This window comes from Puntigrus tetrazona, chromosome 19 (genome assembly GCF_018831695.1).
Source record: "Puntigrus tetrazona isolate hp1 chromosome 19, ASM1883169v1, whole genome shotgun sequence".
In the NCBI taxonomy this organism is placed as follows: Eukaryota; Metazoa; Chordata; class Actinopteri; order Cypriniformes; family Cyprinidae; genus Puntigrus; species Puntigrus tetrazona.
The window spans coordinates 4393661-4417025 of NC_056717.1; the positions used below are offsets into that span (position 1 = coordinate 4393661).

The 23365-nt window shown below is 38.5% G+C and overlaps 2 protein-coding genes and 1 long non-coding RNA gene across 5 annotated transcripts; 1 reads left to right on the plus strand and 2 right to left on the minus strand.

The window, feature by feature from the left end:
* Positions 1-924: 924 nt before the first annotated feature.
* Positions 925-12919, plus strand: ptpn2b (protein tyrosine phosphatase non-receptor type 2b). Of its 3 annotated transcripts, XR_006247039.1 has the most exons (11): positions 925-1151; positions 2318-2408; positions 2504-2604; positions 4008-4106; positions 5018-5155; positions 5321-5530; positions 6253-6414; positions 6531-6727; positions 7367-7468; positions 9817-9951; positions 12247-12919. XR_006247039.1 is itself a non-coding variant. In XM_043217672.1 (10 exons), the coding sequence occupies exons 1-10, from the start codon at positions 1095-1097 to the stop codon at positions 12269-12271; spliced, it is 1182 nt and encodes a 393-aa protein (XP_043073607.1). In that variant the 5' UTR covers positions 925-1094; the 3' UTR covers positions 12272-12919. The 3 variants fall into 3 exon arrangements, 2 of the variants coding, with proteins under 2 accessions (XP_043073607.1, XP_043073606.1); XM_043217672.1 differs by lacking the exon at positions 9817-9951; XM_043217671.1 differs by lacking the exon at positions 9817-9951 and having other exon boundaries at positions 12334-12919.
* On the minus strand, positions 10357-12240 carry LOC122323668. Its single transcript, XR_006247040.1, has 2 exons — positions 10698-12240; positions 10357-10595 (listed from the first exon to the last, which is right to left on the minus strand). It is a non-coding gene; the product is annotated as an uncharacterized LOC122323668 (long non-coding RNA).
* Positions 12920-15072: 2153 nt separating the features above from the next.
* On the minus strand, positions 15073-17274 carry psmg2 (proteasome (prosome, macropain) assembly chaperone 2). The gene is made up of 7 exons (XM_043217673.1): positions 17104-17274; positions 16851-17022; positions 16716-16774; positions 15970-16088; positions 15601-15774; positions 15380-15500; positions 15073-15269 (listed from the first exon to the last, which is right to left on the minus strand). The coding sequence occupies exons 1-7, from the start codon at positions 17158-17160 to the stop codon at positions 15189-15191; spliced, it is 783 nt and encodes a 260-aa protein (XP_043073608.1). The 5' UTR covers positions 17161-17274; the 3' UTR covers positions 15073-15188.
* Positions 17275-23365: the final 6091 nt, after the last annotated feature.

Sequence of the window (23365 nt, forward strand, 5' to 3'; positions counted from 1 at the left end):
TTTGTTAGTGAATGTTACAGCATCCTGTAGTGTTAACTGTAATAAACACTGTAGCAGGCTTTACTTTAGCTTTTACGGTAAACTGGAGTGTACTGTAGTATAATATATATCCTATAGTTGTAGAAAACTTACAGTTACAGTTTAAAGTGATCTGATTAATTATATATAGTTGTTATATCACCACAGCAACTGTAGAATTACCACAACAAATTAATTCAAGTACTTTATTATAGAATGTTTCAAAAAATGTTCATATTATTTACTATAAATATGAAATTCAGTTTCGATGGTATTTTTCGTGTGAGCTGGTTTGAGCTTGAGGACTGTATTTTCTTACATTTTTAATACTAGATTCATCAGTGTTTGCAAAAAGCACACATTGCAGACTACAAAAGGACATCAGCTATCCCAAAAAACTTCACTTACTTTAATTTTACTGCCTGCAATGCTGGCAGTATTTGTAGGAGCACTGATTTTTCCCACGATTAAAGGTAATTTCTTATTCAGTAGGCTAGTTCAATGATGTAAATTAACTAAGCTATGATATTTGCATGCAGTGCCACTGATCATACTATTTATAATATTTACTTATAAAACAATAACTAATGCTAGAAATGTGTATCAGGAAAAAGTTTATTAGCCAATATTAGATTTTTTTTTTTTTTTGCATTGATTCGGTAACAATGAGTGTCTAATTTGATACATAATGCTCCATAACCTATTTTTACAAAGGATTTAGTTTTTCTCGTCCATTTATGTCAACAAGAAATACATCTGAGAACCGGATATCACACTATAACACAAAACAGTCCTACTTTTAATAAATAAACATTTCCGAAAGATGTTTGACATTCGCTCCGCTCTGACGTCTTGAAGGCGCCTTCGAGCGCGCATGCGCAGGCCATCGCCGCTCTCCTCTCCGCGCATGCGCAGCGGACTGAGCTTCTCGTCGCAAATGTCAGCGACGCGGACAAACAGTGACAGACTCTATCAGCGGTTCAGTGCGGGGACGAGAAATGAGCGATTTCCACCGCTGTGACGTTCATTCTCAATAATAAAAAAACAAGCTTTGAGCGGAAGGAATTGACGCAGACATGGAGCAGGAGTTTGAGGACATAGATTCAGAGGGCCGCTGGCAGAACCTTTATTTAGTAAGTAAAGCTAAGACGGCTAGCATGCTAGTGAGCCACGCAATCTACATTTAGCCGTGACAGAAAAATCTTTTCGTGTCTCCTTGTGACTTTACAAACTTTAACTCCGCGTGCCGTCGCTGTTCTCCTTTTGACTGTTGCTGAAATTGGATCAAATGAAAGTGAAGCTGTGAAGCCGGGATGTTATTGTGGTAGTTCTGCTGTAAACTCCGGTGTTGTGAGTAAAACTGTAACTGCGCCTGAATAAATAGTAAACCAACTACACACACAACATGTTTGGGCACCGTGGGCTGTTTAACTTTAACTTTTTTTTATTACTACACGTATTGTTTTGCCCTAATAACAGACAGCACATTAATGTAGTCTAAATTTAACTACATGTAACGTTAGCCTGAGATCGAAGTCCTAATGTATCATAACTGCTTACAGTATATAACATTTTAACCTGACATGAATGGCACTGATTTTGAAGGCAACGCACTAGATTTCGGGACAGGCTTCTTATGACAACAGTGCAATACGTTCCCTTCGTTTATACAAATAACAGCTGTTCGCTATTTCTGACTTATACACGTTTATTTACTATAAACAGAAAGTGTTACGTTTTCCTATTATAGCTGAATAAACGTCGTCCTAGCCGCTGAAAACAACAGGACAGCTTTAACACATTCCTGATTTTACATTTTGCATCATACAGAACTGTTTTATTGTATTCGTTATATTAGTTTTTGCCATGAAAAAGCTGCTGGCATTGCATTAAATAAAATATGCCGGTACTACTTTAAAAGTATTAAAATCATTTAATAATTTTTTTTAAAATTGTTTACCACTATTGTGTTAAATAAGCACTTGCAGGCCATATATTTTTTTTTTATGGGCCTCGTTCAGAATTGAGCGTTGGGTGAGTTTATGTGTAACTAAATAAACAATATGTAGCTTCCTCGATTTATGTTTCCAGTAATACTACGTTACTACTTCTGGATGCTGGTCGGTCGCTACTGACACGATCAGCTAATTTCTTGTAAATGTGTTTTTCCTCTTCTGGGTTTTGCAGGCATGGGCTTGGGCAAATGAAACGAAAATGAATCCATAATGGCCTAATTGAACTGTTGTTTTGAAGGCAGTTTCCGGGAAATGCTCATTGTCTGAATGCATTTCTTTTCCAGGAAATACGCAACCAATCACACGAATGTGCTTTTAAAGTGGCCAAGTATCCAGAGAATCGCAATCGGAACAGATACAGAGATGTCAGCCCGTGTAAGTTTAGGATTCGTCTCCTGTCTTTGTAACGCAACCGGCCTGTAATGTCGCGTTTGACTTTGTTTGCATTTTTTTTCCCCCAAACATATCAGTTGACCACAGTCGAGTGAAATTAGAAAACACAGAAAATGACTACATCAATGCCAGCCTGGTGGTGATGGAGGAAGCCCAGAGAAGATACATACTTACCCAGGTGAGTGGGTCCTTAAAATGTTGAACGTTGCGTTTATTAGCAGATTTCGATTTGTATGTACATATTCTGTAAAAACGTGGTCTTAAAGGAACACTACACTTTTTTTGGAAATAGGTTCGTTCTCCAACTCCCCCAGAAGTTGAGTTTTACCATTTTTTTTTTAAATCCATTCAGCCAATCTCCGGGTCTAGCGATAGCACTTTTAGCATAGCTTAGCATAGATCATTAAATCCGATTAGACCAGTAGCATCACATTCAAAAATGACCAAAGAATTTCTATATTTTTCCTATTTAAAACTTGACTCTTCTGTATTTATATCATGCACTTAGACCAGAGAAAAACTGAAAGTTGCAATTTCTAGGCCATGATATGATTATGAACTGTAGTAGGCTAAACTTCTCATTTCCCGCTGGTCTTAGTACGCAGAAGAGTTTTTGAACCTGATGCTACTGGTCTAATCGGATTCAATGATCTATGCTAAGCTATGCTAAAAGTGCTATGGCCAGACCCGGAGATCAGCTGAATGGGTTCATAAACTGTAAAACTTCATTTTATTAACTTCTGGGGGAGTTAGAGAATGAGCCTATTAAAAATAAAAAGTGATGCGTTCCTTTAAGTCTGATTTCAAAAATGGCAGAAACCGCAAAAAATGTATTTCGTGCTGTTCATAAGAATGTGTGGAAAAACCAACACTATGACACCAGCTCTCATATGAACTTGAGGAGTCGGGGGAAGAAACAGTCATAGGACTTAAATAAATAATTTAATTGTTTTCAGAGCGAGAGCGGTTTTGTTTTGACGTGTGACTAAGATGCCTTAAGCAGGCACTTTTTGCCTGAAGTTATTTTCAGTGGACTAATTGCAGGGACGGTCCCCTTCTAGAAACCAGCGGTGAAATGGCTTTGCTCAGACACACAGAACAAGATCGTAAACTACTTAGCAGCTTTTAGTAAAACTCTTATCAGCACCTAAAAGTTACGCTCCATCGCTGGCAGTTACTTCAGAGAGATGTTACTACAGGATGATGTAGGCAGCTGGCAGGCTTTACAAATGTCTATTACGACCAAACTGTGTAGGTAGCGTTTCGAAGGTCACACGCTCTCAAAAACATTAGTCAGCCATTTGAGATGCAGGTTTGGTTTGATTTTTTTTTTTGTGTGTAGGTGTGCTAGACTTTTTGGCATTATATGATTTTTGCAGAGAGATTTGTGAGACGTGTTTTTCAAAACCAGTGACTGGTCTTCTTATCTGTCTTACGAAAGATATGAAAAAACTAGTCTGGAGCTGGGTTCAAATTTCCCCGGGAGCTGTATTACGTAAGACGCGTTCTTGTGACTGTTGTGGCCCGTCCCAACTAATTCGCCACTTTTTTTTGTGTGTGTGTGTGTTTCTGTATTGTCAGGGTCCTCTGAGAAACACCTGTGGTCACTTTTGGCTCATGATCTGGGAGCAGAAGACCAAAGCTGTTATAATGCTCAACAGAGTAATAGAGAAAGGCTCGGTAAGCATCATTGATCCAAAGCTTTTCTCCTTAAAAGCACCACACTAAGGGCTTTCAGCCTCCAGTCCACACGCGTTCATACTATAATAAAATGTAAAGTACGTCTCTTAGTTCATATTACAGAGCTCAGCAGCGCCTAAGTAAGCTGCATATCATTTAAGAACTAATATACGTGTATGAGTGCAGTGTTGCATCCATAACCATTGAAAATGGTTGTTATAATTGAAATAAAAGTTCAAATAACATAAATATTAGATGAGAAAAATCTCTGAAAATAAACATTGAATTACAACTACTTGAAAGTGCTAAAATGACTAAAAATAAAGTACTGTGATTTGAATTTAGGGTGAATAAATTAAAATTAAAAAAATAAGCGGATTCAAATAATATTTTATTTAATATATAATATAATATTTTATGATGAACATGATTTAATCGCTGTTAAAAATTCAAAACTGATATTTGTCAAAGGTATTTTCCCTTTTTAAAATCGATTAGAATATCTTTATCATCTTTATAATTACATATTTGGTGACAAATGCCATTTGTGGGTGTAACTGAAACTTATAATAATATTTTGGACAGTTAAATTAAAATAACCAGCCAATGTTTTGACACAGTCATATGTTTTTGGACATTGTACACTGCCCCTCTTATTTGTAGTGATGTAGTCATAAGACTATCACATCTCTCTATGTAGAATCTTTGTTTTCTGTTTTTTTTCCCTTATTAATTCACTGACCTCACATTCAATGCCAGCTGTTGTATCTAAATTCACAATCTCTACCAGCCTTTGGGTTTTAATGCAACATTTCAGGAAAGATCAGGAAGGTGTTAGCATTCGCAGATGAGTTTAAAACAAAAGAAATGCATTATTTGTTCTACTTTGAATCTTTTACGTCTTACTGCAGGAAAAGTGTGCACAATATTGGCCGACTCAAGAAGAACGAGAGATGTCGTTCCGTGACACCCGCTTTGAGGTAACGCTAGTGTCTGAGGACGTGAAGTCATATTACACCACCAGAGTGCTGGAACTCCAGAACGCAAATGTAAGTTTCACACCTGACTGACCACCGAAAGTCACGATCTTGCTCACAGAATGTCACCTGATATCTTCTCGTGCAGTTTTGAATTGCAGCGGCGTTAGCGTTAGATATAATTCTCGTCTGTTCTGTTTTGTTCATTTTGTAATTATGATGAATTTCTTCACTCAGACGGGGGAGACGAGACAGATCTATCACTTTCACTATACCACATGGCCTGACTTTGGCGTCCCAGAATCCCCAGCCAGCTTCCTCAATTTCCTGTTTAAGGTGCGGGAGTCTGGCTCGCTGGGGATGGACCAGGGTCCAGCAGTCGTCCACTGCAGTGCAGGAATCGGCCGATCGGGGACGTTCTCTTTGGTCGACACTTGTCTCGTCATGGTGAGTTGGCTCACTAAAACTAGGAATTAATAAAATCTTTCTGCAATTTTCAGGTTTTATATGGACTGTAGGTCACTGAAAGTCGTTTGACAATGTTATTACCACTCTGAAGCATGTGTTTTTGTAATAAAAATATTTATAGTTTTAAAATGGTAACGTAAATGAGTGCAGAATTTCGTCATACATAACTCCAGCCAAGAAGCTGGAACTCGGCCTTCTCGCAGTTATTTACGTTATAATTTTAAAACTATAAATACATTTGTTACAAAACCCCATCGATCTGCTTCAGAGGCCATGTGATAAGCCCCTGAAGGTGTATAGGTTAGTTTCAGCTTCAAATTAATCGGCACTATCCACCAGCATAACCAAGCTTAGAGGAGCCAGGATACATAAAAACAAAAAAACGTAGACTGTTTATCTAAAAGGAGAAAGACACATAGGCCTGGGATGGCTTGAGGGTGAGTAAAATATGGGGTCATTTAAATTTTGTTACCAAAAAACTCATATGATTAGACTTCATACATCTTCTAGTGATGCCGCATCATGTGAAGTTATTTTTTAATGTGCAAATATCTTGGATGAAAATTTCGAACTTCCAAAGACATTTAGACTTGCAGTATTGTGTTCTCATGAGGTTCAGCGCTTTTGGGTTTGTTTGTTTTTTTCTGATCGTCACCCAATTAACCACTGCTTTGCTTTTCCTCTGTGACTGATGTGTTCAGATGGACAAAAGGAAAGACCCGCTGGTTGTGGACATCAAAAAGATTCTCCTAGACATGAGGAAGTATAGGATGGGTTTGATTCAGACCCCCGACCAGCTGCGTTTCTCGTACATGGCTGTGCTGGAAGGTGCCAAGTACATTATGGGAGACTCATCTGTGCAGGCATGTCATCGCCAGAGTATTTTCAACAAGATTTATTATTACCCGGAGCCCGTGCTAGATTTACTGCGTGTGTGTTTATGCGGGAGGTATTGATTTGTTTATTTACGCGCTTGCAGAAACAGTGGCGAGAGCTCTCCAGAGAGGACCAGGAGCCCCTGTCCGAGTCCCCCCCGCCTCCACAGCCTCCTAAATGCACAGAACGCTACAACGGCAGCAAACCGTCTCGTCTGGAGGACGCGGTGGACCCGAAGACGGCGAAGAAAACCGGCTTGGAGACACCCAATAAAGAAGCAGACAGAGATGCTGGAGCGAAGTGTGTAGCAAGACACTGTATACGTTACTTCTCCTCAAATATGTGGCTTTAAGAAAAGAAGGCGTATTTACATTTTTAGATTTTATATATGTATATATGTGGTGATATTACTTTAAGAACACGCAGAATTAAATGCACGTTACTATGATCTTGTTTTACTGTAGAATATATAAAAATATATGAAATATATAAAACAATACAATATGCATTATGTTAATAAAATGTTGGGAAGAAATGTGCTTAACTGACAAGAAAGTGTCACTCTGCAAAACACCTAAATGGTCCTAAAAAGACAAGTGTTGCGCTAAGATTCTGCCAATTTGTTAGTAGATTTAAACATTTTCCATAGCAATTGCTTATCGAGGCTGACACCTTGAGGTCTTTATCTCTTCCATATATTTATCTGAGGTTTTGTCCTAACAAACCACAGCAGCAGCATGAGTCAAGACATTCTTTCAGTTTCTTTGTCACTTTGTTTCATTTTTTCTTTCTGTCTGTGCAGAGATGCATTTAGTGATGACGGATAGGAAAAATACTTTTTACTGGAAACGAGACCTTGTTACAACTGTGTGTTAAGAGTATTCGATTTTCAGCATACCTTAATTTATTTTTTTTAATCTTTTTTTTTTTTTTCTCCAGTGCTCGCAAAAGGCATAGAGATGAGAAGATTTCCAACCCCACGCAGAAGACTCAGAAGCAGACAAAACCCAGGATCAACGACCCTGATAAGAAAAGAAAAAGGTGAAACTGTCTAGTCTGTCTGGATGGAGTGTGTGTGTGTGTGTGTGTGTGTGTGTGTGTGTGTGTGTGTGTGTGTGTTTTTTGTTTCATTTAGTTTTTTTGGTGGTTGTTTTAATGTGTTCTTCCCTCATTGACACAATGAATCATTTCAACATGTCTGTTCATGTGTATTTAGTTCTTCACCCCGCTCAGCTCTCATAATATCACTCGATCCAGTATCTCAGATGCTTGTGCATGACTATAGTCACTATTTTATTGTTTGATCCGTTTAGAGATCAAGCCTTTTGCAGACTCGTGACATCGGGGTATACAGGGGTTGGACAAAATAATGTGAGCACCTGGGAATATTGCTTTATTAAAGTGTTTTTCTTCAATGTGCATGCAATGCGGCTCTCTAAATGGTTTCAGTTGAATGTCGTCTATGAAAACATCTTCCGGTTGCTTTACGCTGTCGAAGTGGTTTGATGATATTTAAGTTAGCTGATTGTCAGGTAATTTGTCTGGCTAAAGCAGATATTAAAGCTCATATTTTGTCTGTTTTCTGATCACGAATCCATATATTTTGCATTTTAACGTATGTATCTGAATAAGTACGAGCAGTTGCGAAGTTCTCTGCCATCGGTTTTTGTGGAAACGGGGTCTTTAAGGTGAATACGAGGTTTTCTATCACTTTGCCGATGAAGTCTTGTCATGCTTTGTACATGCAGTCATAATCGTAAAGACTGCTGATCTTAAAATACTGAACGGTCCTGCTAAACAGGTTCCTATGGTTTATCCTGGTTGGAAGTCTGGCCAGTCACTCATTTTATCCACGACTTGTACTAAATGCCTCAACACGGCTTATTTTACCACCTAGGGAATATAGACATGAAAAGATAATCTCAATCTTTTCACTGTGGTCTGCACAAATGATATTAAGCCCTAGAATAATCGGATCTTCACATTATTTTGTCCAACCACTATGCTAGTGTTTCATGCTTTGGGCAGACCATTGCATTGTGGGTCAGTTATAGCAAATGATTTAGTAGTCCCTCCAGAAGCAGTGCAATTAAACTCTTAAGCCTTTATAATGTCTGTGTTGGATTCAAATGGCATCAATGGCAGCGTCCTATAACATTACATTTAACACAGGAAGGCCGTTCAGTCTCAATAGCTTGATAGTTAGCTAGGAAAAAATTACATTTTGCTATATGTTATATATACAGGTGCATCTCAAAAAAACCTTTTTTTTTGTCATTTCAAAAAGTGAAACTTTCATATATTCTAGATTCATTTCAAACGTTTTGTTTTTTTTAATTTTTTAATTTTGATGATTTGAGCTTATTGGTCATGAATCCACTTGAAATGTTATAATATTTCCTAAGAAATATGATGAAGTGGTCTTGTCCCAGCAACCCTTCTGTGACTTTCTGTCTTTGTGGAGGGTGTCAGTGATCTTCAGGATCATTGTCGAATCAGCAGTCTTCACCATTATTAGGTCATCTAATGAATCTCACATATAAACACGATTTTTGACTGTGAACTGTAAGATCCAATCATCAAAATTAAACCAAACTTTTGGAATCTTTTACTTTACATGTAATGAAACTAGAATACATGAAAGTTTCACTTTTTGAAATAAGTTAAAAAAAAAAGTTTTCACCATATACTAATTTGAGGTGCACCCATATCATCTGGTAGTTTATTAAACTTGATTAATTGATTATTAACTGACTTTAAATGCTGAATGAAACTTTTAATTTTGGTGAACCACTGACAATATCTATCTTTCGTGATAATATGAATATAATCAAATAAATGTTGTCCAGTATAATGTCAGATAATTATTTTGTACATGTTTGCACTCTCCCCATCACGAGTGATCTTAACTGGTGCGTGTGACAGACAAACAGGGCTAGATTTCAGAAAGCAGTCCGCTGGTGTAACATCCCTGATCTAAATCGAGTAGCTTCGAGTTGGTTAGTGAAATGCAGATGCAGTCAGATTGAGGGTGATCATTGCTCTGATGGCCTATTTAGAGCTTTTTGGGGGTTTTTTGCATTGCGGCATTATCATAACAAGCAGATTTTACCCCTTTATGCTCATTGCTGTATACAGTGATTTCTTAAAAAAAAACAAATAGTGCTGTGGTCTATACAAATGTACTTCACAAATGACCTTAATATCGATACATCATTGCTTGCTTGTTGCAGCGAGTTTAATTTTTTTTTACATTACACATGGGGGATTCGTTTTTTCGTTAGCTAATACCTGATTCGTTCATTTTTGGTGTGAAATGTGACCCGATCGCTCAGTGATTGTGAGTTGTGTCGGGGTGTGTGTAACTGTGTCTCATATTGTGGTTGCAGCCTGGGCTGTATTTGCTGTACGTGACACAGCGAGCGCTGCCCTGTTGGGAAACCTCCCCAATGAGGCAGCAGTGGCGCATCTGCAGGATTTTTGTAAAGACGAGTTTGTCCCGGGCTCCTCTGAATCCTCCGGCTGTACGTGAGAGTCAGACACGGGCCTCGTGTGCTGTGGTGATCTGCTGGTTTGGAGCTTGCTGCTGTTCTCACGGCCGTTTCGAGACTAAGCTTCAGCATGATGTGATGTTTTGCTGCTTTTTTTTTTTTTTTTGTTATCCTCACCGATGTAGACGTTTGCTTTTTCTACTCGAATGAGATTAAATTGTGATCTAGATGACTAATTGAAACAAAAAAGCGCAGTCTTTTGAGAAGTGTAGATTTGTGCTGAGCTTAAACTTGAAGGTGATCGATAAATGGAGGAAATTTGTAGTTTTTGACACAGCCACAGTGCAATAATACTTGAATTGTGTGTGTGTGTGGTTTGCGTGCAACACGTTCTGCAGAGTGAGATAAGAGTGTGTTTTGTTTTTTCGGGTTTTTTTAACGTATAAGTTTTGTTTGAATCTGACCAAAAAAGATGCATGCGTAACAAGATTTTTAAGCATAAAACTTCACTCACTTGCCTTCCTGCCCAGCTTAGTCACACTCAGGTTTGCGGTATTTATTTCTTTATTTATTATTACTGGAATTGCAGCAACTGTGCAATGATCCCACTAAATATTTGTCATTGGATGGATAAATATTGGCATCGGTCAGGTGAAGAAGGAAAGCCTTAGGAAAGCCTTTCGACGTATTCTCAGACAAAGGAGAACAACTGGTCCAAACTCACTCACACAAACTGAAGCACAGGGGCAAATTAAAATGAGTTTACCAATACTGAATACCATTTTCCCAGAGCAGTCATAAGAGCTTGGTCTGTCGTTAATGTCCCTGCTGCATGCTGGGGCATTAACTAGCTATATGCCTAATAGACTGTCAATCAGAGGCGGAGCTTAAAGGATAAACTGCACAAACATTGAATGTACCACAGGGCTCCAGACTCATAAGAACTGCATATGAGAAACATCGAACGGCAAACGAAACAAGTGTTACTGGACCACACTACTCATTCGGGCATACAGACGTGACGCCAGGTTCACACACACTCTGTAGAAGTCAACGATCTTAGACTAACTTCTAAACTCTTCACAGAGGTGCAGAGATGGTTTCAGCATCTGAATTAAAGTTGTTCTGGCTGTTCTTGAGATAAGTTACACCTTTTTGATAAACATCTAATTGGTTTACTTTTGGGAACATGTTTCAAATTCAGACTGAAAGCATTTATGATTGTAAAGCATGTCTGTGTGAGCCAGAATCATAAATCACAAATTTGATATACCAAATCTGCTCCTAGTTTCACCATCATCTGAACTTGGTGGCGCTGGAGCCTTCTCTCAGATGTTAGTCTGGAGCCCTGTGCCTTTTAAAGGCATCACTCAAAAAAATGATCATTCTGTCACTCATTTAGCACAGATGCGTTACCAATGAACGTTTAAAGTTGAATGCATGCAAACGTGAATGCAAAGTTATCTGTAATACTGGGATATTAAAAGGAATATGCCACTTTTTTCAAAAATAGGCCCTTTTCTAGAGCTGAACAGTTGAGTTTTACAGTTTAATCCATTCAGTCGATCTCTGCACTTTTAGCTGTAGCTTAGCATAGATCATTGAATCAGCATCATTCTCAAAAATGACAGAGGAGTATTTTCAGTATTTTTCCTATTTAAAACCTGACTCTTCTGTAGTTACATCGCGTACTAAGACTGACGGAAAATGAAAAGTTTCCTAGGCCGATATGACTAGGAAGTATACTCTCGTTCCAGCATAACAATCGAGGAACTGCTGCTGAACTAATCAGATTCAATGATCTATGCTAAGCTACAGCTAAAAGTGCTACCGTGAGACCCAGGGATCGGCTGAATGGGTTTAAAAACAGTGAAACTCAACTCTTTAACTCCAGGGGAGCATATTATCATAAAAGTGGCTTGTTTCTTTAAACCTGCTTGTTCTCTTTTTATCGACGAGTCAGAGTAGATATTTTTATCATGGCTTTGAAGCGTCATAGACTAAGAATCTAATTGCATTGTGCATTTTTGAATCATTGGGGGTTGGCAGTATTCAGCCTCATTCTTAGGCCTAATCCTCAAAAAAATGCCTTTATTGTCCGTTACGTTTAACTCGGTTGTTCATGAGGTCCCAGATAGTAGTGCTTCAGTTCCCACCGTGTTGTGGAGCTCGGCAGGGAACGTCAGCAGTTCTGCTGCGTGTTCAGTCAGTCCTGCAGGTTTAGAACCAAATGAGGGCAAGTGAACGTTTTTTTTGAGTGAAGTAACCCTTGAAGGTTGTGATGTGCTATATGACACATTTGACTGTGATTTGTGATTGTATCGACAGAGCGAGAACAACCAGTGACTCCTAACTCCATGGCAGCCTCAGCAAGCGATCTCCATCCCATAATGCTCTCCACCTCTGTGTTTTCAGAAGTCGTTTACAGCATGAACTCTTCGACAAAGTTCCTCCACTCTGAACAACAGCACACACCAGCACTATACCTGTGGAGGAAACTCGGTAATATCACAAGGACAGCATCGCAGCGCCATGGTTTGGATCGGTTTTAATTTCGTTGGACCTATTTTGTGTCTTTTTTTTTTTTTTTCGCTTTTTGTTTTGTCGGAAAAAGCAGCAGGATCTGAAGTAGGTCTATGCATTTCTAATGCTGTTCACACATTGTATTTTTAGACAACTTTTTTTCAGAGGCAAAATGAAAATGCTCTATTTTTTATATGAAATTACTTGAAATTTCCTATCATATCTACAGGGCTTTATGCTCAAATCCAGCTTGTGAGATTGTTAGATGACGTCTTATGCTGAAGAGTGCTCACATTGTGTACATAGTGTACCTTACGAGATGTAAAAACAAAAACATTTGTACAAAATGATGAACAGGCGTTGCATTTGGTCGAGACACACAGAACAAACCAGCAGTGTCTGAGTGTTGAAGAGTCTTACTTTTCTTTATCCAAGAGTAGGATCCATGAATAAAACTGCTATCATTTAGTTTCTGTAACACTGTGTTGGTTCTTTCACTTCTTCCAAACGGTCCCACGCTAGACTAACCTAGTCATCATACTATTAGCTTTGAGCTTTTTTGGGCTATTTTCATTACAGTTAAGCACATTTACTGTAATAAATGCCGTTTTTGGTAACACTTGGTAACTAAGACTTTTCCCTCAATAAATTCTTAATTTGCTGCTTATTAATAAGTAGTTAAGTTTAGGTATTGGGTAGAATTAAGGCATTAATATGTGCTCAATTAGTATTAATAAATGGCTAATATTCTAGTAATATGCGCACTAATGAGCAACTAATAGGTGTAACCGTAAAATAAAATAATTATTATTACTTAAAATGTATTCACAGTAGTATTTGACAGGATTTTTATCACAGAAAATAGTTCTTGTTTGGGAGTGAAAGGTATCACCGTTCGGTCCATGGAGAGGCCTGGAGATTTGTTGGTCCTCTTTGAGGTCGAGGGTCTGTCCATATAAACGTCCCTCACAAGTGCTTGGGGGTTTTTTAAACTTGAGGTGGATGTTTAAAAGAGGAGTGAAACATAACCATTGTGTGTTTGTGAAAAGTTACATTTTGCGCTTGTGAAAAATGCATCAGAGCTCAAAATTCACTGGCGGCCATGTTTTTTTGAGATACGCAGACGTCGTTGTAGATACATAGGCACAGACACTGCATACCAATTTTTCTAGCCGATTGGACAAAGTCGTTTTTATGTTTTATCCCTCTTATAGGACCCCCGAGTGTCCAGGCTCTGAAATGTTATTTTACATGACTTCAGATAGTGAAGATTTGAGAGTGCAGCCGGTGGGATTGTCCGAGGCCCCGCCCATCCCCGATTTCATTGGTTTATAATCAGCATAGTTTACTGGTCTATACACTTGAGCATGCGCTTTAATATAAATTTTTATGAATGATCTACGCTGTTTGGCTGTACTACGGAAACGTTAAGCACTAACTGCAGCGGTTTTAATTACAATCACTTAGCAAAGATTTTTTTTTAAACTAGTTAGATTGAGTTACAATCAAACGCTTGGCCATCAGAGCCGTATATGTGCTGCTCTGATTAACGATATAGTCCTAAATCTAGTTTAATGAGTTCAGATTTTATTGCGCTTTTGAATAATACTCATTCGTATATTATTTATATGTAGGCCTACATTAGGATCGGTGGATAAGCACAAACTATGATGAGAATGCACCGCAGTTCAGGAAGACCTCGGACAAACCCGCAAGCTTTTTTTAAAATATATTTTTCAAATCCTTCATGATTTTAATAAAAACCTTGGTCACAAATAAAACAATATCACCAAATAGCCCTCCATCAGGTGGATATAATAACCTTGCTATAATAATAATAATTATATAATTTACCAAAGCAGCTGTTACAAAATATGACCTACAGCAAATATAACTAGCCTATTTAAGCAATAAATGTTATATCTTTTCTCATTTATAATTGTATAAACTGTATGCGCAAACTACTGATAAAGAATCACTAAAATCAGAATTTTTAGTAGTTATTAGTCTTTAATAAAATATTCTTCACAGCGAAGGTCTCTTTTACTCCTTAAAAGTATATTGTACCTATTGAACAGACTCACAGCTCTGAGTGGTTTAATATTCGATGATTATGCAGCTCTACATGGCTTGTATGATCGAGTGTTAATAATCAGGAGTTATGAATGAGTTGGGGTTTTATGTGGAGATTTCTGATTCTCTGCCGTTCTAACGAACTAAAAGCTTGAACCCCTAAAAATCGTACTAACCCCAGTGGCCGTTATGTGATCTGGACAGCTCTTGGTTGTTTTTGTTTGCTTCAGCGCTTGATATTTAATGTGCTTCACTCTGTGCTGTGAAGATTTGATGGGAACTGCTAACTCATTTTTGGTGCACCAGCAATGAAAAAAAAGGCCGAACTGAGCAGAAGGGGCTTTAAACGTTTTCACTTTCTTCCCACAAGAACGTCACAGAGAACTGGTCCCAGCAGGTTCAGAGCTACGTCACGTTACAAGAAGTGCTCCTCTGCTGGGAAACTCAGGTGGCGGAGAGCCAAAGCCATCCCGTCATCCACCGCCGGGAGGAGAGCGAGGAAAACACAACTGTCAGCGAGACTAGCGTTACAAAGAAAAATAACAATAACACGAGACGCATTTTTTGGCAAAAATAATACTACAGCTTATTTTATTTCGGTGCTATCTCACTTATTTACAAGCAAAATGTGTATTCAGCCGCTCAATCGTCAGTCCATCGGGGATCTCTCTGGTTCAGAAGAGAAGAGGTGGGATACCGCTGCCAAACAGCAGCCTCCATGACGGAGGAACTCGCCACTGCACCGACCCCTGTGTCTGACAGGAGGAGAACAACAAGCCAGACAGAAAAACCTTCACTTCTGTAACCACATGCTTCTAAAGGTAACGTGCCGTTGTCGGTTTCGAATCGATTTTCTGGCACTTACAGGTTTTTCCAGCAGATGAAGCCAGTCGTTGAGATGGTTGACAAGAGCAAACGCGTCGGGGATGTTGTCTCCTTCGGAGCAGAAGATCAGCATTACTGCCATGGAGATGCCCTCTGTGCAGCTGACCAGACAAAAAAAAAAACCCCAAAACAAAACAAATCCATCGGTCAGATTCACAATTACAGATTTGACAGAATTGTTTGATTTATGCCGGCTTGTACCAGTCCGTGTAAAGGGCTTTGGTCACTCCTCCTCCGGGAATGTAGAGGCGCTGCTCTGAGTCAGAGATCCCGGGAAACGCGCTGATCCTCTCCATCTCCGTCCAGCCCAGCTCCTCCACCCTCGGAGCCTCCTGCTTCTGCAGAGCCGGGGTCAGCAGGTACCGCAGAGGAGCGCTGCGCAAACGAAAAACAGCATTTCAATACTACTGACCTGTGTTGGGGAAAAGTTGCTTTTCATCAAGGGTGTAACGCATGTATTGTTACTTTTGAAAAGTAATGCATTACGTTACAAAACGATTGGATGATATAAATGCGTGTGGCAGAAATGCATAGCATGCACCATCTCCTCTGTCCTCTGTATTTGATTACCCGTGAAGCTGCTGGTCGTCTCTGTGATACGAGTGACTGCTGGACAGCAGCACGCTCCTGAGGAACCCGCTGCTCTTGATCCAGGAAACCATCAGCTTGCGGAAGGACTTGACCTTTGTCTGAGAAGAGCGGCGCACAGCAGAGTCACGCGTTGAAGTGGCTCAATTAAATATTCATCACAGGCCGATAAGCATTCTTTGTCCTCTCCGCTTTGGCTCTGAAGCCTTTGGCTCTTTTAGTGGAACGCAGTGTCCGAAAGAGCGTACAAACTGGGACAAGAAATGCTATGCCCACGATTATTATTATTACACCCCGGCCGCTGGAGGAGTTTCTTATCACAGATTTCCCTCGATATCCAGGCATTAAGACTTCTTTTGTGTACGCCATTTGTGTTCAAGCGTATGCTTATATCCATCCCGTCCTGTAAGCTCATATCAGTTTCTATTTTCAAAGTATTCTGAGTATTTTCAGTGAACGCAAACATTTTAAGTCATCAGAATAATGCCGCCCCCTATAGTCCAAAATATGCATAAAATTATTTTTTTAGTAACTTAAACCATTTTTTTTTTCAGCAAGGGACATAATTTGCGTTATATTAAGTCTTAATACCCAGGCTTCTCTTTAAACAAATTAATAGTATATGAAGTTTTTTTTTTCACAAAAGCTTCTTTGTGGCCTTTTAAGCCCCTTTATTTATTAAAGTGTAAATGTTACGCTTCCGATGAAGTGTAATGCCCGTGTCTGACCTGAATGATGGGTGTCCTGATCTGCAGCACGGCCAGCTTTAGGTCCCTGTGAGAGTACACTGATAAAAAAACACACACACAGCATCAGCGACTGGTCATGCTCGTGATGTCGAGCACGGTTAAAGCGGCGCTTACCCTCGGCGCCGGTGCTGAGCTGCGCCGCGTCCTCGGCCGAGGTGGCGTACGGGTTGTTTCCCACCATGGGCGTGAGGCAGTGCGTGTGGAAGTACCCCACTCGGGGCATATTCAGAGTGGAGATGAGAAGATCCGCGGCGAGCTGCCCCACGTTTCCAACGGACACAGCGGGCTAAACGATCAGAAGCGGCTCGGTGTGAGTTTGCACTGTCGATGCAGCTGGTATACTAATGGCGACAAATAACTCACTTACCATTATCAGAGTAAAGCCTTTAAACGAAGGAACATCCTCCCCCGACGGAATGAACATTTTTAAGACGGTTTATGTCGGATTTACAAAGTAAATGTAGATGAATAGCCGTGGCTCTGTAGTGATTTTTACTTTCAATTTCCTTCGCTTTGGGGAAAAAGGACCTGACGTTGCTGCGTCACGCCTCAACGGGGCACCCTAATGCCTGACCAAAAACAATCAAAACCATTCATTTGTCACGTGTACATTAATCAGTTAAACAGAAACACAACATGGTAGCATATTTAACAATACGATTGTCTTTATCAAATATTAAGTGGCCTTAATTCGGCCGTTACAAGAAGTCATTTATAGCGATAGACAGGTGTCAAAATAAAAGCCCTTTCGCAAGCAACTGTAACTTTTTTAAAAAATACCAATATGCTTAAATAGTGCTAATAAATTTGTTAAAAATAACCTTGTCAAAATAGTTTCGTTTGCCTAGTTTTTCTCAATGTGATGCTATATATATATATATATATATATATATATATATATATATATATATATATATATATATATATATATATATATATATATATACACACACACACACACACACACACACACACCTATCTATCTATCTATCTATCTATCTATCTATACAGACACACACACACACATATACTTAAGATTTTGAATACGTTTTTATTATGATATTTTTCATATTCTTTTTTCAGTTTTAGTTTCGGTCTTCAGTGTGATTCAGTTATTATGCAATACTGTTTTTTTTAAATCCATCTTTATTTTAGTTGTAGTTATTTAGTAAATAATTTAAAATAAAGGAAAATGTACTGTAGATTTTAACATTACAATTTATTTATTTATTTTAACAGTAAACATGTTTTATGGCCTTTGGTTTCAGTATTATTTGTTTTGTTTTTGTTTAACCCAATACTGGATCAGAGTCACGTTTGTATGCTAGCAAATGTACATTTTAATGATTTAATTAAGGTGATTTTCCTAGCTTATGCATTTGAGTTCAGAGTCTGCTGCTGTCCTGAAGAGAGAGAGAGAGAGAGTGTGTGTGTGTGTGTGTGTGTGTGTGTCTTTGCCTGAAAAAGGATCAAAGGGACTTTAGCAGCCAGACTTCACCTGTGTGCTATCTATAGAGCATTAGATAATGACCTGACTTCAGAGGTAAGAACAAAACCCCTCTGTTCACATGCACGCCGCATTTGATTATTTCACTACATCAAAGTCACAATGTACCAACACAATAATTCAGTCAAACACACACGACCAAGTCATTTCTGCTGTAATTTGTCAGACATGTAAATTCAGACAGTGAAATATTATCATATGTGCAAAACCTGCTAAAATGAGAGCGAAAATTATGAAAACTGTGAGTGGCCTGATATAAACAGAATAACAAACAGATAATAAAAGGAATAATACACAAATATACAAAAATAGTATGTACAGGTATCAAAACTCTTTCTTCATTTTCTCTATACAAATTCTACTAAAAGTTTAATTTTACTATATTTAAATGTACTAAATGTATTTCAACAAATAAAAAAAAAATCTACCATCAATTTACACAATACTTACAGAAAACATGACAAATAATTATTATTTGACTTTCAAGTGTTTAAAAATCTACTTAAGTGTGTTAAGAAACATGATAATGAAAGTGTCTCTTTTTAATTAACTTAATTGTCTTTTGATGGCATTAATACTATATTTGTGATTCTGCAGCACCAATCCAGTCATAAGTAACACAGGTATGTTTGTAGAAATAGCCAACAATACATTTTATGGGTCAAAATTATAGACATTTTAGTAATATGCATTGCTAAGGACTTTATTTGGACAAATCTAAAGACTACTTTCTCAATATGTAGATTTTTTTTGCACCCTTGATTCTGGATGTTCAATTAGTATCTTTGCCAAATACCGTCTGTAACAAACAATCCATCAATGGAAAGATGATTTATTCATGTTTTGAAAAACTGACACAAATGAATGGTACCGTGCTCCATGGTTATTACTATATAAGGTTTGAAGGAGCTGTGCACATTCAGTACAATTAAGCACACAGATACCAAGATGTTTTTCTAATAGCTCCACCTGTCTGCTCACACACACACACACACACACACACACACACACCTGCAAGCATCACTTAGGTCACTCTACCTAATCCTGCACACTTGTGATCACGTTTTTGTTTTTGGCAGCTTCCGGCTGTCTCTGGCTGTCATCCTAACTCTCAGCATGCAGCAGCAGTGACCTTCGAGCTGACCACGAACAGAGCTGCATTTCTGAGAATTACTGGTTAGAGGTGTAATCGGACATCTTGAAACTATCATGTAGGGTTTTGCGTTCAAAAAAAGGTTTTTCACCGTGATTGTTGTGAGTATGAGGACATGCAGTGACTCCAGTGCTCTTTTGTGGCTTGGTTGCCATGTAGTTTCATACAGAGTGCGTTAGTGTCTGCTCGCTTTTTAGGTGGGTTTGGAGTGGATAGAGTTTTTGGACTAAAAAAACTGATTTGCTCGTTTCAATACTCTGATTGGTGGATACTTCTCACACAACAGTTTTTCAACAGTGTTAAACATTATTATTTTAAGAATACATTGAAATGTATTGTAAATGAAAGGTTTTTAACAAAAGCATACACCATTAATTAATGTAAGAAAGGTACGGCTGATCAGAATTCGAGTGGTTGTGAGCGTTGTGGTTGGCTGAGAGAGCCTTGATGATCCCTCCACTCAATGTCGTGGTGGTCTACTTCTACCTCGCAGAGCTGGATGATTAGGATGGGACGTCAAAATAAAACATTAGCATATTGCTACTTGTTGGACTTTTCACCGTTGGTCTGAAAGAAAATGCTAATGCACTTTTTTGCCACTAGGGGCCCCTTTTGGTGCGTTAAAAGCTCTCAAACACTTCTTTAAATAATCAACCAATGACCTGAGGAGTTTGGAAAAATGAATCATTGAGTGAATCATTTTGGTGACTTCATTGTCACCACCTTTACACTTCTGACAACACTCTCGGTCTTTATCTAAAGCAGGTTTGAGCCAGACTAGACTAGACTCTCAAAGCAACTAGTGATGAGATGAGTTTATATGTTCGGTGTGATGAAGTTTAATAACATCCTGACAACCTCTGTAGTCATGATTAGACAGTCGGTGGGGTTTTACTGGTTTATTTTGTGTCGTAGAATAAAACAGAAAAATATCCTGATGCTTATTTCAGACATTTAACCCCAGAAAACCCTACAGCACACTATTTCCTGTAGGCTAGGCTATTATTTGGAGGTGTAATATTTTGTATCTGCTGAACATCTATAAATGAAAACCACATTCTGAGTTCACTGTGATATTAATAAGCTTGATGTTAACAGGAAAACATCTCACCATCACCTTTTTGATGACATTGCAAAACTCGCATGAACTGAAGTCACAGGATAAACCCTCTAAAGCCTTGTCTTTGGAGCAAAGTGAGTAAAGGACAAACCTGCACACACACACACACACACACACAGAGAGAGAGAGAGCAATGACAGCAGGAGAGTAACCTGGACTACTCTTCACCTCTGACTGAAATAGCAGCTCCTCCAGAGCATGCCTGTGGGGTGTAAGCGGGCGGTTAGGTAACAGATAATCATTGAGAGCTCTGCCCTCTCATTATCCATGCTAAAGCTGACGTTATCTAAAGATAAGAGCCCGTGGCTGTGCATGGACCGGCTGATGGAGCCAAGCGGTGCCCCAACATAGACAAGGCCAGTTTTTATCTTGTTAGCTGGAGAACCATCCACTCGTATTAAAAAAAATTAGATCATAAATATCTCAGATAATCTCTCTACTTGAGAGCTGTTAGAAGAAATACAGATCAAATTGAGACTTCTGCCTCAAAACAACAGTTCTCACCTTTTACCTTCACCTTTAGCGTTTGCAACTGAGACCATTTTGAGATTTTTGCTTAAGTATCTTGCTTCTGTTTATTTTCCTAACTTTACTTTTTCTTTTACTGTTTTTGTTGGCTTTAATACAGATATCTCAGTATGACCTCAAACATTTTTTCTTTAAATTTTTCTCCTGAGAAAAAGACCATGGTAATCTCACATGTGTCTCCTCTAGAGCTTCAAAAGGTTTCAGCGGGGCATCAATTTAGGCTCAATATGACCCCAAATGTTTCTCATCAATTTATTCCAAGACCACAAATGTAACTTAATAGCAATGAAACACACACAAGGTTGTCCACTCTCAAAGAATGAGTTAGTTCCTTAGTCAGTTCTCCTATGGATGTAATAAGAGATTATTGTGCAAGTCTTTCACCTCTTGGTTTTTAATCCAGAAAAAAGACCTTTGAAATCTCATATTGCTCTATAGAGTTTCATAAGAGTCTCAACAATGTCTCAAATGGGGCTCAGATTTGTCAAGTGACAGAAGCCTGCAATCAAACGCCAGAGACCTAACCAATATGAAGTTAAAATGTCTTGTCAAATTGTTCTGACAACAAAAGAGTCATTTAAACCCAGCAAGGCAAAAATTAAGATCTCTCCACCAAAATGTGGATCAGAAAGAGATCTAAGTACATGGATCAAGTGGAGACTATTGTGCAAATCTTCTGCTTCTCACACTCCTCCCCTGAAAAAAAGACCCCAGCAATCCTACATAGAGTATGTCACCTCTAGACTTCATAACAGATCTCAACAAGGTCTCAAATGGGGCCCAGATTTGTCTTGACACCAACGACTGCAATCAAAAAAATCAAGGAGCTTACTATGAAGTCAAATGAGACTTTTTAAAATCATTTAATCCCACAGAAAAACGAAAACCTAAAAAAATCTGATTTGTGTTTCTCATTTGGGGAAACTCTAAACATTGCACCAAAAAGTCTGCCATGCAATGATTTCATTACGACCTCAACATCGTCATTTCAACATCAGTCAAAGCTGATACTCAAACGAAACTCCTGTCAGTCTCCTGAGCTATATGAAAGAGCATCCTCTGAGCGATACAATCCTCTTCCATATGTCAGCACCAGATGTGATCGCTCACATCAACATACAGCACTGGTTATGCAAGTTTTATGACATATTATGTTTTACAGATTGCGAATGCAAATCGCACCGCGGATGTCTGCGTGAGATGCCATCGCCTGTATTTTGCATGTGCACCCGTGTTTTGTTATAATGCATCGCGGGTGTGACTCGAGTGCCATGCAGATGACTGACTCAGCAAGTAGCCTTAAAAAGTGTCTGTACATTAAGGCTAATGAGAGGAGGCTTTGACTTCCCTTTAATCTGCTTAAGTAAAGCATGGGCTCCAATGTGAGGGACGTCTGCTCTTAACGCTAACCCTCTCCACCTGTCCTGTGCATCGCAATGTGATCATGACAACAAAGTCCTCGCAGAACAAAATGTGCAGTTTCTTTTGAAAACCAAACACGTACACTATATCATGCATGCAACAAGTGCATGAAACAGTTCTATAATTCTTCATGCAATTCTACATAAATTAGAATTGCATGAAGAAATATAGAGCTGTTTCACACAAAAACTATCTAACTTACAAATGTAACCTCATAGTAATTAAAAAAAAACACATACACACAAGGTTGTCCATTCTCACAGAAATGACATCTCCTTTATTCTCTTTAGTCAGTTCTCCTTTGGATGTAATGAAAGTCGAATAGAGATTATTGTGCAAGTCTTTCACTTCATGCAGAACCTACCCAACTCGCTTTCCTATTATTCTTTTTTATACAGTTGCATTTTCAGATTTTCATGCGTTTCTGTATGAAATAGCTCTATGGTTTTTCATATGTATGCATTTATAGTGAACATTTTAAGTGCATCTCAATTTAAAAAAAAAAAAAAAAAAAAAAAAAAAGTGGCTTGAGTCTGGCATTTAGTGCATTTGAAGCGAAAGTACTTGATGAACATGTAGTGTGTGTGAAAAGCATCACTCAGTGTTGTTATCTCATTTCTGACCAAGATGGCTTTTAGGGGCTTTTGCATCTGAAGTCATATATATATATATATATATATATATATAGAGAGAGAGAGAGAGAGAGAGAGAGAGAGAAATAGTAGTAGTTTTTTTAGTTGGTTCTTTCCTCTTAGTTTTCTTAGTAACACTTTAGAATAGGTAACTTTAGAATATATTAACTATGACTTTTCCTCAATAAATTCTTAATTTGCTCATTAATAGTTATTAAGTTAGTTGTTAAGTTTAGGTATTGGGTAGGAGTAAAGATGTAGAAAAAA

Bases quoted from the DNA above. Each gene is read 5' to 3' on its own strand.
- ptpn2b (XM_043217671.1), top strand. From the start codon at position 1,095: ATGGAGCAGGAGTTTGAGGACATAGATTCAGAGGGCCGCTGGCAGAAC. The intron at 2,409-2,503 runs GTAAGTTTAGGA...CAAACATATCAG, and splicing joins ATACAGAGATGTCAGCCCGT to TTGACCACAGTCGAGTGAAA. The intron at 5,156-5,320 runs GTAAGTTTCACA...TTCTTCACTCAG, and splicing joins TGGAACTCCAGAACGCAAAT to ACGGGGGAGACGAGACAGAT.
- psmg2 (XM_043217673.1), bottom strand. From the start codon at position 17,160: ATGTTCATTCCGTCGGGGGAGGATGTTCCTTCGTTTAAAGGCTTTACT. The intron at 17,023-17,103 runs GTAAGTGAGTTA...CTGATCGTTTAG, and splicing joins AAGGCTTTACTCTGATAATG to CCCGCTGTGTCCGTTGGAAA. The intron at 16,089-16,715 runs GTCAGACACGGG...CGCTCTTCTCAG, and splicing joins TCAGGACACCCATCATTCAG to ACAAAGGTCAAGTCCTTCCG.